Source organism: Rhinopithecus bieti, unplaced genomic scaffold (assembly GCF_001698545.2).
Source record: "Rhinopithecus bieti isolate Rb0 unplaced genomic scaffold, ASM169854v2 scaffold_16601, whole genome shotgun sequence".
Lineage (NCBI taxonomy): Eukaryota > Metazoa > Chordata > Mammalia > Primates > Cercopithecidae > Rhinopithecus > Rhinopithecus bieti.
This window is the reverse complement of record NW_016808732.1, coordinates 35,210-53,522: the sequence shown is the minus strand read 5'-3', so window position 1 is coordinate 53,522 and position 18,313 is coordinate 35,210. Positions and strand designations below refer to the sequence as shown.

Sequence of the window (18,313 nt, the reverse complement as noted above, 5' to 3'; positions counted from 1 at the left end):
TTTTTTTTTTTTTTTTTTTTTTTTTTTTTTTTTTTTTTTTTTTTTGCGATGGGGTTTCCCCATCTCACCCAGGCTAGTCTCGAACTCCTGGGCTCCAGTGATCCTCCCTCCCCCACCTCCCAAAGTGCTGGGGTTACAGGCATGAGCCACCACATCCAGTCTGTATTACTTTTTTAATCAGCAAAAACAATATAGCTTCATTATTATAAATTGTTTTAATACCGTAGTACCTCTACTCTCACACTCAAGGCTGAACTTGTCTTTCTTGGTATCCTCCAGAATGCTCAGCATAGTAGCTTTTACCTGGTAGATGCCTATTAGGTACTATATTTGTTTTCTATTGCTGCTATAGCCAATTCACACAAGTTTAGTGGCTTAAAACAGTAGTCGCCAACCTTTTTGACACCAGGGACCAGTTTTGTGGAAGACAGTTTTTCCATGAACTAGGGTTGGGGGGATGGTTTCAGGATGACTCAACGGCATTACATCTATTGTATACTTTATTTCTATTATTATTACATTGTAATATATAATGAAATAATTATACAACTCACCATAATGTAGAATTAGTGGAAGCCTTGAGCTTGTCTTCCTGCAACTAGACAGTCCCATCTGGGGGTAATGGAAAACAGTGACAGATTATAAGGCATTAGATTCTTTTTTTTTTTTTTTGAGACAGAGTTTCACTCTTGTGGCCGAAATTGGAGTGCAGTGATGCGATCTCAGCTCACTGCAGCCTCCGCCTCCTGGGTTCAAGCAATTCTCATGCCTAAGCCTCCCTAGTAGCTCAGATTACAGGCACTCGCCACCATGCCTGGCTAATTTTTTGTATTTTTAGTAGAGACAGGATTTCACCATGTTGGGCAGGCTGGTCTCAAACTCCTGACCTCAGGTGATCCCCCTGCCTCAGCCTCACAAGGTGCTGGGATAACAGGCCTGAGCTACCGTGCCCGGCCGCATTAGATTCTTAAAAGGAGTAAGCAACCTAGATCCCTCACATGTGCAGTTCACAATAGGGTTTGTGCTCCTATGAGAATCTAACGCCACTGCTGATCTGACAGGAGGCAGAGCTCTGGGGTAATGTGAGTGATGAGGAGCAGCTGTAAATAAAGATGAAGCTTCGCTGGCTAGCCCGCTCCTCACCTCCTGCTCTGCAGTCTGGTTCCTAACAGGTCACGGACCAGTACTAGTATGTGGCCCGGAGGGGCTGGGGACCCCTGATCTATGGCTTTCTGGGTACTATACAGCCCACCACAGATACTAGCTGGCTAAATATTCACAAAGCAGACCCTGGAACATTGTTTTTATTTACCAAGAAATCTTGATTCTAACAAAGCTGTTCCCTTTTCACAGGCTGATGTTGGTGTGCCTCATAGTAGCGAAAACTGCAACCCCCAGATGGTAGCTGCTCTGACCGAGAATACTGTGGACCCTGCAGAAGGCCTGGAACAAGTCCAGGTGGGAAGCTTACCTGGAACCATTTCAGAAAATTCTCCATCTCCTAGTGAAAGAAACAGACGAGGAAATTCAGGTAACCTCCCTCTGCCCCCATTCACATAGACCTTCACAAAATACTGTTTCTCTAAATACGTCTACAAGGTTTACTTGGTGGTCCTTTTATCATTGCTTTCTGGGCCATGAAGTATGTTAAATGGCAATGTTTTTATCTCTGAAACATTAGAATTTAGCCTTAGGCCTTCATTACGTGAGTCAAGCATGCTAAGCATTAATCTTCTTGTCGATGAAGTAATTAAGACCATCTTTTAAAAATAAATAAATAAATAAACTAAGAGGCTTTATTGGGAGTTAAGGCCAGACTTTAGGAATGGAACTTGCATAGTTCCAAGGAATTTAAACTCCCACGATGATAATATCTTTCCAAGGAAAAGTTCTACATATACACAAATAAATAAAACTTACAATAAACTGTTTTCCCTGTCTTTCCCCATCCAAAGTATCAGCAAATATACAACAAAGGAATCTTTCAGAAGTGTGAAAGAGGTAGTTATGACTGACTTGTGCTATTTAGAAACTATTTGTGGGTTTTACTATGGTGCGTTTTCCCTCAACTTGAATTACTGCCTGGTGTCGATTTAAGTCATCTTATTTATATTCGGTCAGCCTTTGAAACATATTGAACTTCACAGCCCTCAAGGAAAAGTACTCTTTTTATTTCGGGGGGGAAGACTTTTGCTCCCCACCACTGTTATTTCTTCTCTAGGTACAAGTTGGGATTGGAAAACAGATGGGTTCATACATGCGATTCTATTTCTTGAACTTTCCTGGCACACTCAGGTTATCACAGATTTTCTATTCGCCCTCCCCTTGCTGTTCTGATGTAGTCAGCGTGACCTCTCAGAATGACTAGGAGGTTGAGGAATGCAGCACAGGAATGGCCTCTCCCTCCCTTCTATGTGTTAGGTTGACAAATACATCTTTTTTCTTTCCAATAATTTTGTTGATGCAACTTCCCTCTAGACAGCAACATGAATGCTAAATATCAATGTTGGTCACAGACTGCAGAGTGTCAGGCAGACAGGGACCTGGTGACCCAGGACAGTCAGTGCTGCCAGGTGTATGTACAATGTTAAAGAGGGTGACAGGTAAGCAGAAAGGTGTTGAGAGAGAACAGCTAGGGAGGAAGTCACCCACCAAAGCAGATGTTTCTAAAATGCAGCATCAAGGAGTCCTCAGGAAGCATCTTACCACAGAGTGAGTAGGACCTAATACCCTGAACTTTCTATTTGTCCTCTGCCCAGTTTCCACTCTCTGTCTCAGCCCTTGGCATCCTCCTTTTTGTGTCTCTGCTCTTCAAATCTGCAGGGTATACTTCTTCTCTTTTTGAGACAGAGTCTTGCTCTGTCACCCGGGCTGGAGTGCAGTGGCGCAATCTCGGCTCACTGCAACTTCCACCTCCCAGGTTCAAGCAGTACTCCTGCCTCAGCCTTCTGAGTAGCTGGGATTACAGGCATGAGCCATCACGCCTGGCTAATTTTTGTATTTTTAGTAGAGACAGGGTTTCACCATGTTGGCCAGGCTGGTCTCAAACTCCTGACCTCAAGTGATACACATGCCCCTCAGCCTCCCAAAGTGTTGGGATTACAGGCACGGGCCACTGCACCTGGCCCTGCAGAGTATATTTCTTAAGACCATCAAGTTTAACACTAACATTCCCCAAGTGTTTCCTTTTTTAAAATATTTATTTCGTATAATTTCAGAGTCAAGAAAAGGTACAAAAAACAAAGAACACTTATATTCTTTCACTCAGATTCCCCAAATGTTAACCTTCTGCCACATTGCATTATCATATACCCCCTTATACAAGCAGATTTTTTTTTGTTAATAAGTTACAGACATAATGGCACTTTGCTTTCACATACTCCTTTGTGTATTTCCTAAAAACAAGGACACAAGGACACTCTTTGCATAATCTCTGTACAAGGATCAAAATTGGGAAATTACTCTTCTTTTTTTTTTAGAGACAGAATTTTGCTCTTGTTGCCCAGGCTGGAGGGCAATGACGCAATCTCAGCTCACTGCAACCTCCGCCTCCCAGGTTCAAGCGATTCTCCTGCCTCAGCCTCCCGAGTAGCTGAGTTTACAGGCGCCCGCCACCATGCCTGGCTAATTTTTGTATTTTTAGTAGAGACGAGGTTTCATCAGATTGGTCAGTCTGATCTCAAACTCCTGACCTCAGGTGATCTGCCCGCTTCGGCCTCTCCGAGTGCTGGGATTATAGGCATGAGCCACCACGTCCAGCCAGGAAATTACCTTTGATGTAGTACTGTTATCTCATCTATAGATCATATTCAAATTTGGTCAATTGTCTCACAACTATTCTTTATAAATGAATTTCTGATGCAGGATCTATCTAATCCAGGATCACATTTTTAATTCAGTCATCTATGGTCTTTAGTCTTCTTTAATCTGAACAACTCCTCAGTTTTTCTTAGTCTTTTATGAACTTGATATCTTTGAAAAGTATAAAACATTTATTTTGCAGAATGTTTATCAATTTGGGTTTGTTTGAGCTTTCCTCCTGATTGGATTTGGGTTACGCATTTTTTTTTTTTTTTTTTTGGAGACAGAGTCTTGTTTTGTCACCCAGGCTGGAGTGCAGTGGCACAATCTCAGCTCACTGCAACCTCCGCCTCCCAGATTCAAGCAATTCTGTCTGCCTCAGCCTGTCGACTAGCTGGGATTACAGGTGCCCGCCACCACACTCAGGTTTTTTGTTTGTTTTTAGTAGAGACGGGGTTTCACCATGTTAGCCAGGCTGATCTTGAACTCCTAACCTCAAGTGATCCACCTGCCTTGGCCTCCCAAAGTGCTGGGATTACAGGCATGAGCCAGGGTTATACAGTTTTAGCAAGAATACCAAAAATGATATTGTGTCTTTCTTAATACATAAAATTAAGAGGTACATTATATCTATACTCAACTCATTATGTTTATGGGGAGTTTTGTTTTGCAAAAGTCATTTTTAATCTAGTAACTTTTATAAATGTTTAAAATTCAATTTGGATTTTGAGTCACAGTTAGAAAGCCTTTCCCTACACCAAGGTTAAAGATGAATTCACCCGTGTTTTCTTGTATAATTTCACTTTTTACACTTATGCTTATGAAGAGTTTCCAGTGACATCAGAAAATGCTCATATAAATATTAGCTAGATAAGAAATGAAACTGTATGTTCAGTATGATGTCGAACTTATAAAAATAAAATTTTGTATATTAACAATGGTAATCTCTGAGTGGTGAAAGCATAGGCATTTTTCTAATCTTTTACTAGTTTCTGTATTTTCTAAGTTTACTACAGTAACTATTACTTTTATAATCAAAAGAAGCACAACATGGTTTTTAAACAATCTCCAATATTCTCCAATGTCCCAAGAAAGCATGAAAATTGTTGAAATGACTGACATATTCCAGGAATCTCTGTATAAGTTAGTTGCTGTAAATATCAAGCCAAATACTTTAGAGAACTCCAAAAAGAACGGATCGCAATGGTTACAATGATTTTATTACGTTAGCAACAGATGTCAAACATGACATTCCTTTTAGAAACATCCTGGGAGAGAAATGAACCACTGACAGTGGAGCTGCTTACATGACGTATTTGGGAGAACAGTGGGACAGTTGAGAGAGTGAGGGTTGGAGCCAAGCAGACTTAGATTTAGCCCTGCGTAACACACATGCTACCTGTGTCACCATGGTAAGTTAATTAGCTTCTCTCACATCAGTGTTTATTTCTAAAATAGGGATAATAATAGCACTCTGAGTTGATGTTTGCATTTGATGTCACAGTGTGTCAAGTACTTAGTGTAGTGCAGGTGCCTAAGTGCTCAGTAAATGATCATTATTATTATTTTGACCCTTCCAAACAAGGCCACCTTCTAACCAAAAAAAATCATTCCAGTTCCTTGAAGGGGATTCACTTCTGATCTTGTCATTGAAATCTTCTCCATTGTTTCAAGTTTCTCGTTGACCTCCCCGTCTGACGTGTTTTACTACCCCGTGCCAAAATCTGTACAGAGCACTTTAAAATCAGAAGCGGCTCTATTTCAAACACTTGCAAGAGTAGAAAAAACAGCACTAGACAGATACTGATAGGAGGAAAACTGTTGGAGTTACTTGCAGTGGCCAATCCTGGAAATCTCTTATACCGGAGAGGTTAATATGTTGAAGTGAGAGACATCTGATTAGTGTGTGCGAGTGTGTGTGAGTGTGAGTGTGTGTGTGTGTGTGTCTTCTATCTTCCCAGCATAAATTCATGAGAGGTCTCACTGCTAACCACTGAGATTAGAAATTTTCGCCGGGCAAAGTGGCTCATGCCTGTAATCCCAGCTCTTCAGGAGGCCAAGGTGGGCAGACCACCTGAGGTCAGGAGTTTGAGACCAGCCTGTCCAACATGGTGAAATCCCATCTCTACTAAAAATACACAAATTAGGCATGGTGGCACACACCTGTAGTCCCAGCTGCTTGGGAGGCTGAGGCAAGAGAATCGCTTGAACCCAGGAGGAGGAGATTGCAGTGAGCTGAGATCTCGCCATTGCACTCCAGCCTGAGTGACAAGAGTGAAACTTAATCTCAAAAAAAAAAAAAAAAAGGAAAGAATTTTTTATGGGAAGATGCCATCCACTAAATAGAATGGACTTGGTTACATCAGGACTTCCTGATGATGACAGCATAGAAGATAGCTCCCTTCTCAGGACTTCCTATTGCACTGTTACAGACAGGAAAAGCAAAAGTGTCTTTGGCCCAACAGGCCAGCGCCGTTTGTTTTATAATGTGATGGCATAACCATGGCTGCTTATTTGCTTATTTATGTAATTGGATGATTTGTGATGGGGGAGCCTCTCTCATTAGTGCAGCTTATAAAGACTCCCCCATAAACTGTTTCAGTGCTCATTTTAGAATCATGAATAAAATTTAGCTAATATCACTCTAACTCCAATTCTGATTTGGTTCAAAGACTCTTTTCAAAAAGGCACACTTTTACTTATGTAGACTTGGCAGATGGCATAATTATAAACTTAGGGTTGCAGAACTAGAAGTCTCTTGGCAACATCACGCTGTTTATCCTTTGTATACAAAGCATGGAAACCAAACCACAACTCAAAGAATCACCAAAAGAATATCTGATTCTTAGCTGTGGTTTAGCTTCATAATTACTCGAGCAAACCAACGTCGTCGTACCCAAGTGTATAGGTGTTGTTACCACAAAAAGGCAGTCCACAGCAGCACACAGAAAGGCTTTTTGTTATCTTAATATGTGATCTGCTAAGTAACCAGTATATTATGTTGATGTGTATCCTCTGTAAGAACATGAATAATTTGAACTTCAAAGGATTACAAAGACTTATAATAGAAATATATTAAGTGTTGAAGCTAAGATCTAATTAAGTAGCATGGTTTGTAAGGCATCCATTTAGCATTTGATTGAAAAAAATCTTGGTTCTTACATTTTGCTTTCTTTTTTCTTTTCCTCTTTTTTGGAAGATCTAGTGACCAATGGATTAATCAATAAATCCCAACCCCTAGACAGTCGAGAGCGACAGAAGTCATCAGATATCCTGGAGGAACTAATTGTTCAAGGAATTATACAAAGCCACAGCAAAGTATTTAGAAATGGAGAGTCATATGATGTCACGGCAAGTAATTTTGTAATTAACATTAGCTTATAGTTAAAATTAGCAATAGAATATGATGGATCATGAGTCATTATTTCCAGCATATGCAAGTTACAATACAGATAACAGCATTTATTTAAGTCCCTTAAATTCCCCCCACACCTCCACACACCATCTCATATGGTTTGGTTCTGTGCTCCCATTCAAATCTCACCTTGAATTGTAATCCTCAGGTGTCACGGGTGGAACCAGGTGGAGGTAATTGAATCATGCAGGTGGTTTCCCCTATGCTGTTCTCATGATAGTGAGTGAGTCTCACGAAATCTGATGGTTTTATAAATGTCTGGCATTTCCCCTGCTTGCACTCTCCTACCGCCTTCTGAAAAGGTTCCTTCCACCATGATTGTAAGTTTCCTGAGGCCTTCCCAGCCATGTAAAACTGTGAATCAATTAAACCTCTTTTCTTTATAAAGTTATTATAAATAAACATAATTTATAAAGAAAAATACCCAGTCTCAGGTATTTCCTTATAGCAATGTGAGAACAGACTAATACACCATCCTTCTTTGTGGACTCAGGAATTGCTCCAATTATTAATGATTAATTGATCCAGTAAAACATATATTGGGTTTTACTAAATTTCAGAAACAATAGGCCCCACTGAATAACATACTTTCATTCTTTCAACAGTTTTTCTTGAGCACTACCTATGTAATAGGCATTGTGCGGGCATTAGAAATGTAAAACTGAATCTGATTTATTCAGTAAGAAAATAGGCCCGACAAGTGTTTGAGGTGATGGATATGCTAATTACCCTGACTTCATCATTACACATGTATCAAAACATCATACTGTACCCTATAAATATATACAATTCCATGTCCATTAAAAATAAAGTAAAACTTTAAAAGAGAAAAAAATAGACCTAAATGCCAAAGCTAAAACAAATATGGCTATACATTTATCCATATGCACACCCCAAAATCGAACATGAAGAATTAAATAGAATTCTAGAAATTGCTGTACTATTATTTTTCTTTGTTAATTTATCCTGATTAATCTGTCATAGTTTTCCTCAGCATGAATAATATTTTACTATGATTTTAACTAGCTTGGTTAAAGTCTAGAGTTCTAAATTTTTTTTTTTTTGAGATGGAGTCTTGCTTTGTCGCCCAGGCTAGATTACAGTGGTGCGATCTTGGCTCACTGCAACCTCTGCCTACTGGGTTCAAGCGATTCTTCTTCCTCAGCCTCCCTGGAAGCTGGGATTACAGGTGCCCGCCACCATGCCTGACTAATTTTTGTATTTTTAGTAGAGATGGAGTTTCGCCATCTTGGCCAGGCTGGTCTTGAACTCCTGACATCGTGATTCACCCGCCTCGGCCTCCCAAAGTGCTGAGATTACAGGTGTGAGCCATTGCGCCCTGCCCTGAGTTCTAAATTGTTAAATAAATTATGTGGAAGCCTGTGAAGAAGATAGCAGACTTAGTTGTTGCTGTTATTTTGTTTTGTTTTCTTGTTTGTTTGGGTTTTTTTTTTTTTAAGCCAGTGCTCCCAGGCACTCCCAGTAGTCCTTGAAGTACAGGCAGAAGAGAGAAAGTGAAAGAAAAAAAAAAGAAATAACAGTGAAAAGAAGTCAGAGAAAAAAAAGAAAAGAAAAGAAGCCAGAGAAAAAAATGAATGAAAAAGAAAAGAAAGAAAAGGAAATGGTGGAAATAGAGACCAGAAACTACACAAAGGCTACTTAATGGTTGTCTATCCCTGTGTTGTAGGGAAAACAGTCCATTAGGAATTAAAAACTCATTTCAATCAAATTTGCCACCTAGACTGAGTTACTTAGTGTTTGAATAAAGTTAATTTCCTTCTTTGTGTATGGGGAATGTTGAGAACTCATGAATAAAAGCCAAAGTGGCATTTTCTTTTGAAAAAGGAAAATAAATCCTGCAGAAAGTATTTGGGAGAAAGGAAAGGAGATTGCCAAACCTTGTGAATAACATTATCAGGCTGCCAATAATAAGAGGATGTCGGGGGGTGGGGGGAGGGCAGAAAGGAAGGTAAAAATGGATTATATAATGGAAAAGATAATGCCAACATATGACAATTTACATTTGCACAACGCTCTCATGATACAAGGCATTTTAGAGTGCCTTATCTTATTTGAAAGTACTAGAAGAAGGATGGGGTTTTTAATATCAAAGGGGAGAGGAAAGATTTTTTTCTAGCTGTAGGTCAGTCTGTAGGGGTCAGAAAAAAAGAAGGCGTGTCAAAAGAAAAAGGAAAGCAAGTTTGAGAGGAGGCAGATAGATTGTGGAAACATTCAGTAGCTAAACAATGTCTCCTTAAGGAAAATGCTATAGACACTTCGATGTCTGCATACATACGCCAGTAGGAATCACATTAAAACATTCTCCGTGATTCAATTGCCAGAGATGAATGAGTTCTGACTTAGACTTCGCAAGGGAGCCTGCAAGGTTAATTAATATAAACTACTTTGTGAAAGAGATGCACCTTTAAAAAAATAATAACTATGGGCTGGACTTTTAATAGCATCATTAAGTGAACCAAAGATGGAGACTATTTTTCATATTATATAGGCATAGAATGGTTGTTGGGAATGTTCTCAAAAGGATTTAAATGTGACAGCCTTCAGGAATGGCACAATTTTGTTTTTTTGACTTTGGTATTAGGCCAAGATACCCCAGCATAAGCCAGGCTTGCAACAGACCAGGCAGTAACACACAACTCTCTTGTTTCATCGCCTAATCCAGTGGTCCTTAACCTGCCGGTACATTGGAGTCACCTGGGGATATTCCAGACATCCCAGTGTCTAGGTACCACTTCCTACCACACAGCCTGGGCATGTGGCCCTGCTTTCACACTTCTGAAAGCTCCCAGGCGATTCCCATGGGCAGCCCAGGTTGAGAACTACTGCCCTGAAGTGTCACCAAAACTCTACACAATGCTCCCAAATTCATTACCAAAGCTGGGAAGGGTTAAAGCATTTGAAATCATTCTTGATTCCCTATTCATTGTGAAAGAAAATTCTGAAATATTCCTGAAAATATACCATTTCAGGAATAGGAACTAAGATTATACTCAGGAAGCCTAAGGAAATAAAAGAGATGCAGTTTCTGTGTCACAGATAAAACTTCTTTCAATTCAGGGGTAACTGAGAACATATGTGTGTCAGACACCAGGTGTCTTGCATATTTTGGGAAGAGTTATGAGGCCAATGTAAAAAGATGAGAATGAATATTGAAGGACTGAGAGGGGAACCGTATTAAGAATGGAAATATTGTAAGATAATATTAATCATTAATAATATTAATACTTTGAATATCTAATATTTAGTAAGTTTTTCAAACCCAGACTGATAAAACTGGCTAAAAACAAAACAAGAAGTCAAGGGAAACAAAAAAGGGATAGTCAATAAAAGATATTATGTCAGCAGTTACTACAATGTGGTGAATCTTAACAGACATGTAAATATTATTTCTTCATTGCTCTAGGGGAAAACATTCTTTTAAATAAAATATTATGGGAAAAATGGAATAAATGCGAAAATACTTTGAGTCTCATGCTCTACCAACTGAACAAGCCAAGCAGCCAAGGAGAATAATTTAAAAATAAGACTTCTTATGTGGAACAATAGTGTATTTATATACGAGGACATTTCAGACTTAGATCTGGCTGCTTCTTAGCCAGGTCATTATCTTTCATTGAGTTATTTAGAGTGAAATTGAATAAAGGATGTTGAAAATTGAGGGTTCACCTTCATGAAGGTCCCTCTTCTGAAGCAGGGGCATCCCCCATAAGCTAGTCTCTCCCTAGAGGTAAGGAGAGGATCTGTGTCCACCACAGAGCCCCCTTTGTCTTTTTTCTTAATTTTCTTTGTAAGCTTGCTAGTGAACACCACAGTAATTTCATAGTACTCTCTGGATAGCCATCTTTCAAAAATGTTTATGCTAGAATATTTTATGTTTACTTAAGAGTGAAAATCAGGCTGAGCTAGGTGGCTCATGCCTGTAATCCCAGCACTTTGGGAGACCAAGACAGGCAGATGGCTTGAGCCCAGGAGTTTGAGATCACCTGGGCAACATGGTAAAAACCCATCTCTAAAAAAAAAAAAAAATTAGCTGGGCTTGGTGGTGTGCACCTGTAGTTCCAGCTACTTAGGAGGCTGAGGCTGGAGGATTACTTGAGCCTAGAAGGTCAAGGCTGCAATGAGCCTTGATTGTACCACTGCACTCCAGCCTGGGTGAAAGAGCGAAACCCTGTCAAACAAAAAACCCAATTAAAAAAAAAAAGAGTTAAATGTGCTAGGCTCACATTTGTAATCCTAGTGCTTTAGGAGGCTAAGCTGGGAGCGTCCCTTGAGTCCAGGTGTTCAAGACCAGCCTGGGCAACATGGTAAGATGCCATTTCTTAAAAAAAAAAAAAAAAAAATTAAGAGTTAAAATGATATGTAAGAAATATAAGATTAAGAAGCTAAGTATCAGATTGTTGAGTGAATCAGTGTATTTTTAAACATTCTAATGAGACTTAAGTGACTATATTATAAGCAAACATTGGTTTTATGTACACATGTCAATATGTGTATGGATTGGTATAGACCTCTTCAGAGAAATGTAATTGGCTCTCATTTATCCACATAGGTATTATTGAGTTCGTCTTTTATCCCAAATTCATTTCTCCCTGCCACTTAGCACATCATGGGTCTCCCTACCTGAGGCCCTGTGAATTCACTACTGACCTCTGTGTCTGGTCAAAGTTTATTCCCTTCTCTGTGCAACTTCTGTACTTGGGAACCTGAAGTGTAATTGGAGAGTTTGTTCACATTAAATAAGAGTCTCTAACATTATTTGTTGAACCTCACAGAGAGTTTTTAAGGAGGAGGAAGTTGACTGAGTTAGGACTCAGTAACACCAGCTAATGATCAGAGTGACCTTCCCCAGGAGGCCTAACAGTGACAAAACAAGAATGAAGGATCTTTTGCAGGACTGGCCTGTTCTATCCACAAGACTCCCTTAAGGGAACAAAATGAAGACAGGTTCATCCATAGGTCAATAGTTAATTAAGAAAGCTCTGAGGAATGCACAGTGTATGTAAGAAGTAAAATATACAAGTTAGTAGCTAAAAACAGGACTCTAATCTAATTGTAGCATTTTGAACTTGGCAGTCCTCTAAAAGTATTCTTTAAGAAAATAATTGAACTGGTAACTTCTGTAGGTTGATTTTGTTGTGGCCAATTTGTTGCTGTTTCCACTGGTAACACCTCTCTAAGCATAAGGTGATCATTGTTATTATTATTATTTTTTTAAAAAGACAGGGTCTGACTACATTGCCCAGGCTGGTCTTGAATTCCTAAACTCAAGCAATCCGCCTGCCTCAGCCTCCTAAAGTGCTGGGATTATAGCGTGAGCCACTGCACCCAGCCCATTGTTAACATTTTTAAGTGCCAACATTTGATAAATTCTGACTTCATAAAATTCAATTGTAAAGGATACAGATATCTTTCTAGATGATTTTTGTTTTTTTACCTAAAATGTGGAACTCAAGAAAGAACATGGCTTGCACAGGTAGGATTAACTTCCTCTATGGGGAGGATCATTGTAGGATTAAGCCACGGGAAGAGGTGACCAAAACAGAAAAATTCAAGTTCTCTCAGAACTCCTGATCTCAGAATTTTAGTCAAGGTTCAGGCTCCTATGTATATCCTAATCTGGCATTTCTTTAGTGGATCTTGGATTACTACTTAATTTTCTTTTAGCCTTCTACGCATGAACATCCCTAAAAAATCATTTTCTTGCTAATTTCACAGTATCTCTAGTTGAGCCACCAAAGCAAGTATTTCCCTCTTTTCAGCGGGTGGTTTTTGCCAGCAGGAAACTCAAGAGCCAATTGTCATAAAAAATAATGCAAAATGATGATGGCAGAGGGAACTTGGTTTGACAAACATTCCACAGTTTTCAAGTAGTGAAAACCTTTGCACCGTATAAACTGTCCGATGGGTTTAAAGGAGCCAAAACGTCAATACATGTTTTTTCTTTAGAAGACTTTCTAAGAATCATAGATTTTAGAGCTGAAAGAAAGCTTAATAGGCCTCCACCCCCTTGCTGCTTCACAGTTGAGAAAATTGAGTCCAAAGAGAAGAGCTGCCTGGGTCTCCACTACACGCTGGGCGTTCCTGCCACCCCAGAGCTGAAGCTCAGGCCTGCTGCCTGATGGTCCCGCCCGACTGCAGGCTCTCCTTCCTCCCCTCTGTGCTTCTGTGCTTCTGTGCTTAGGCCCCTTTCCGCTTTGTCCTGGTTACGAGTTTGTGTTCTACCTTTGGAAAAAGTCACTGCTTTGACTGAATGAAAAGTAGCTATCATTTGCAGAATGGCTACTTTATCCTTTTCTTTCTTTTTTAAAACCAATTCCAAAATATGTATTATTAAACTTATTTTACAAATGAGGAAACCATAGATTGCAGAGTTTATGGAACCATAGAGAATCAATGCACACGCTGGGCGTGGTGGCTCACGCCTGTAATCCCAGCACTTTGGGTGGCTGAGGCAGGTGGAACACCTGAGGTCAGGAGTTCAAGACCAGCCTGGCCAACATGGTGAAGCCCAGTCTCTACTAAAAATACAAAAATTAACCAGGCATGGTGACACACACCTGTAACCCCAGCTACTTGGGAGGCTAAGGCAGGAGAATCGCTTGAACCTGGGAGGCGGAGGTTGCAGTGAGCCAAGATCGTGTCAATGTGCCCCAGCCTGGGTGACAGGGTGAGACTCGGTCTCAAAAAAAAAAAAAAATCATTCGATAGTCCAGCTAGGATTCAAACCCAGGGCTGGCTAAGTCTCAGTCTGGTACCTTGTTTTACTCTGCGCTAAACTGCCTCTCTTTGTTTTATTTTGTCGGTACCTACAGCATTATAGTCTGGAAAAACAATCTTTTAGAAATTACAGTGAATATTAATAGCTCCTTTGTCTTTAAAAAAAAAAAAAGGCTTTAGAGAAATTATCTAGAACAATATTCAGTTCATTTTGTAATGCAGCCTTGGAGTTAACCACCCCCCACCCAGTTGTAATAAATCTATATTTATATAGAAAGATGTCCGTATTAAGTTAATTGAAGAAAGTGAATTGCAGAGCAGTGTGTATAGTATAACTCCATTTAGGTTTTGTTTAACATTACAGATATCCTTAACATATATATATGTGTATATATATGTGTGCAGAGCAGATATCTGGGAAGACACACACTAAACTCTTTACAAAGATTCGTGCTAAGGACTGGGATTGGGGGCTGGGTGGTTAAATAGAGGATAAGGAGATGATTTGTGTATCAGTTATACTTTTTATAATCCATCTATATTATCTTAAAACCAATTTTTAAAACAAAAACATATACATTAAAACTTTCTTCGTAAATACTTTATGACAATTTTACTTATTTTGGAACTAGAAATTATAATTAGAAAGTCATTATTAGCGCTTTGCACTATTGAAAACGTAGTTGATCATATGAAGTGGGATTTTTCCCCCACTGTCATGAAAATGTTTGTCAAGTTCCTCCAGCAAAGCCCAGCACAGAGTTGTTGTTCAGCAATCGTTAATTATCTCTTTCTACCACAAAACCAGAAGCAATGAGAACTAATCTCTACCCCAGATGGAAGTAACTTGTAGTGTGTGGAATATTATAAAATCATCAGGTTGAACTCTTCACCTTGAACTACAAATTCACCCCCATTCTCCACTGCTTTTCATCTTATATTCATTCTCAAGATTTTTTCCGTCTAAGGGGTCATCTTCTATGCAGTCTAAGAACACCTGCATTCGTAGGGCCTTTTTGTAATAGCCTGGTGCTTTTAAGGCATTGAATAGATCTTATCATTATAATTCTGTTGTTACCAACTTTTACATCGTTGTTTTTTAAATCTGCCCCTGAAAAGTTAGATTTTTAGAATTGACTTTATTTACTTATTTATTTATTTATTTATTTATTTTGAGACAGGGTGTCACTCTGTTGCCAAGACTGGAGTGCAGTGGCGTGATCTTGGCTCATTGCAACCCCCAGCTCCTGGGCTCAAGCAATCCTCCACCCTCAGCCTCCCAAGTAGCTGGGACTGCAGGCACACACCACCACACCTGGCTAATTTTTTGTATTTTTGTAGAGACAAGGTTTCACTATGTTGCCCAGGCTGGCCTCGAACTCCTGGGCTCAAGCAGTCTTCCCACCTCAGCCTCCCAAAGTGCTGGGATTACATGAGCCACTGCACCCAGCCTAGAATGTACATTTTATATTGTTTATTCTAACTCTTTTGCCCTTCTCCTCTGCCAGTGAATATGATTGTTTCTTCATGTAAAAAAAAAATGTTTTTATTCCAGTTAACCATGACTGAGAAGCCTTTGAGAAAGCCACCTGCCAGACTGAAAAAACTCACGATCGGAAAGCAAGTGAAGGATTTCACAATGAAGGACATCAAGGAGAAGATGGAGGGCGCCGAGGAGCGCAGGAAGGTACTGAGCTCTCAGATGCTCTAGGCTTGAGGAGTTCACTGTCTGCTAAAATGATCTCATGCCAGACCTTTCCTATCAACAGTTTTAAGACAAATTGCATGGATCTATAATCAGTTTTTTTGTTTTTTTTTTTTAGTAATTTTTTTAAGAGACAAAGTCTCACTGTGTTTCCCAGGCTGGAGTACAGTGGCATGCTCAGAGCTCACTGCAACCTTGAACTTTTCGGCTCAAGTGGTCCCCCTGTCTCAGCCTCCTGAGTAGCTAGGACTACAGGCCCATACCACTACATGAGGCTGATTTAAAAAAAAAAAAATTTGTTTAGAGATGGGGTCTTGTTATGTAGCCCAGGTGGTCTTAAACTCCTGGCCTCAAATGATCCTCCTGCCTTGGTCTCCCAAAGTGTTGGGATTACAGACATGAGTCACTGTGTCTGGTCTTTAGCTAGGATTTTAATGATCTTTATGCTTTTTATTATATGTTATATGTTTAGTGGGTTTTTCTTAAAATTTCCTTTCTGTTGTAAAGGAATAAATCAGGTTGGGTGAAAATTACAGTTGCATCCATATAGCCTAAGTAAGCAACATCCAATTCTTGGAATTAAATGAAGTATGGAGCATTCTTCATATGGGAAAAGAGAAACTTCAATAGAGGCTGGGAGCAGGAGGAGAAACAGGGTTGGGTTGTGGTGTTAAACTGAGAGAAACCGCTGCAGAGCATCAGGCTGCATTACTCCTGCTGCATTTTCACCAAGGGCCCCCATAGCCCTCCACATGCCCTTGGCCAGACCCAGCCTTCACAGCTGGGTCCGACAGCCTTCGTTTCCCAGCTCTCTAATTGGCCTATCAGAGAGCAAGAACCAGACTCCAAGCTCCATGAGGGCAGGCCCCACGTCTGCCTTCTTGAACAAGAGTTTCTCAACAAATGTTTGTTATATGGCGGAATAATGACATAGAGAAGTCATGAATGTTCAGTACAAGCAACATTAATCACAACTTGTAGAAAGTTATTCAGGCTCTTTTTCATTCTTTAATACTGCATTTCAGACTAAAGAAGAAGAAATAAGGAAAAGGTTACGGAGTGACCGACTTTTGCCTTCAGCTAATCGTTCAGATTCAGCTGAAGTAGGTGGGGCTGAGCTTGCATTTGCCAAAGGACTTCAAAAGGTGAGATCTGCTGGATTTGAACCATCTGACCTGCAGGGAGGAAAACCATTGAAGAGGAAGAAGAGTAAAAGTGATGCAACCTTGATTGATAGAAACAAAAGTGATGAAAGTTTTGGGGTCGTGGAGTCAGACATGTCCTACAACCAAGAAGATGACATAGTCTATTAAGCCATTTTTTGTGAATTTCATAAGAAAGCATCCATTCTCCCCATTTGTGACATTTGTAGTATGTCTCATATTCTTTGACTGACTGACCTCATTCCACTGGAATTTCTGCCTTGGGCTTAAGGATGATTGTGTGGGTTGCACAGGCTGAAGGTTAGTTGAGTAAATTAAGTAGCTATGCTAGCTTTAAAAAAATGAGCAAGGGGGAGACTTGACCAGCATAGATATTTGGCACTCTCCTTTGTGTGGCTTCAAACATTATGGAGATGTCTTGAATTTATAAGTGCCTTCAGCTTACATGAATAAGTTCATGCCAAATGAAATCCTTCCTGTTTACTCCTGCCTTGTGGCGGAGTCCATCTTCTGCTGGTCCTTTAAGACAAATTGCATGGATTTGTATTAAGTATTTTAATGGTTTGCATGTTTTTTATGCTGTATGTCTAGGGTTTTATAAATTTTTTTCTCTGTGTTGTGAAGGAATAAAGCAATGTCTTGAAGTTGGTTGAATTACAGTTTTATCCATAGAGTTTATGTTAGCAATATCTAATTCTCAGAATTATATGAAGAATGGAGTTTTCTTCTTGTGCAAACGGAAGAACTTCAGTTGAGGCTAGGGGTGGAAGGAAGGAAGTTGTGAGGGTGGGGATAGACTGGGAGTCAGCCTGCTACCAGTGTCTGTCTTCCCTGCAGGCATGCTGAGCTGAGAAGCTGCTGGTTCTCATCTTATTGGAATTATACCTTGGTTCTTCTCTCCCTTACCACTCACATCCAATCAATTGTCAGGTCTTATGAGTCTAGATGCTTTTTTTTTTTGGAGACAGGGTCTCACTTTGTCACCCAGGCTGGAGTACAGTGACATGATCTTGGCTCACTGCAGCCTTGACCTCCTGGAGCTCAAGCGATCCTCAAGCCTCAGACCTCCAAGTAGCTAGGACTACAGGCACACATCACCTCACCTGGCTAATTTTTTGTAGAGACGGGGTTTTGTCATGTTGCCCAGGCTAGTCTCAAACTCCTGAGCTCAAATGATCCACCCACCTCATTTGCTTGCAAACACATATCAAAAGTCAGTGAGTGGCAAGTGACAATGAAGCTGCATCTGGTGGCAGGCTGTAGAGTGGCAAGTGAGTCGATGTACTTCAGTTGTACATCTGCATCTGGTGGCCTTCAAAGTATGTTTAAGGCAACTTCAAATCTCTGTATGTTCTGAATTAAAGTCCTGGTGGAATATCCTGACATTGCCACAAAAGCACTGAAAAGCCTGCTTCCATTTCCAGCATCCTATCTTTGTGCAGCAGGGTTTTCTGCAGTGACAGCAAACAAAACGAGATTATGGAGTAGACT

At 40.0% G+C, this 18,313-nt stretch overlaps 1 protein-coding gene across 1 annotated transcript in view; it reads left to right on the top strand.

Annotated features, from left to right (window-relative positions):
- STMND1 (stathmin domain containing 1) overlaps positions 1-17,327 on the top strand; it is a 32,825-nt gene extending 15,498 nt beyond the window's left edge. The window contains exons 2-5 of the mRNA XM_017887084.1: positions 1,354-1,531; positions 7,001-7,152; positions 15,510-15,641; positions 16,685-17,327. Coding sequence (XP_017742573.1) covers positions 1,354-1,531; positions 7,001-7,152; positions 15,510-15,641; positions 16,685-16,972 — 750 coding nt within the window. The 3' untranslated portion in view covers positions 16,973-17,327. The remainder of the gene's footprint in view (positions 1-1,353; positions 1,532-7,000; positions 7,153-15,509; positions 15,642-16,684) is intronic.
- Positions 17,328-18,313: the final 986 nt, after the last annotated feature.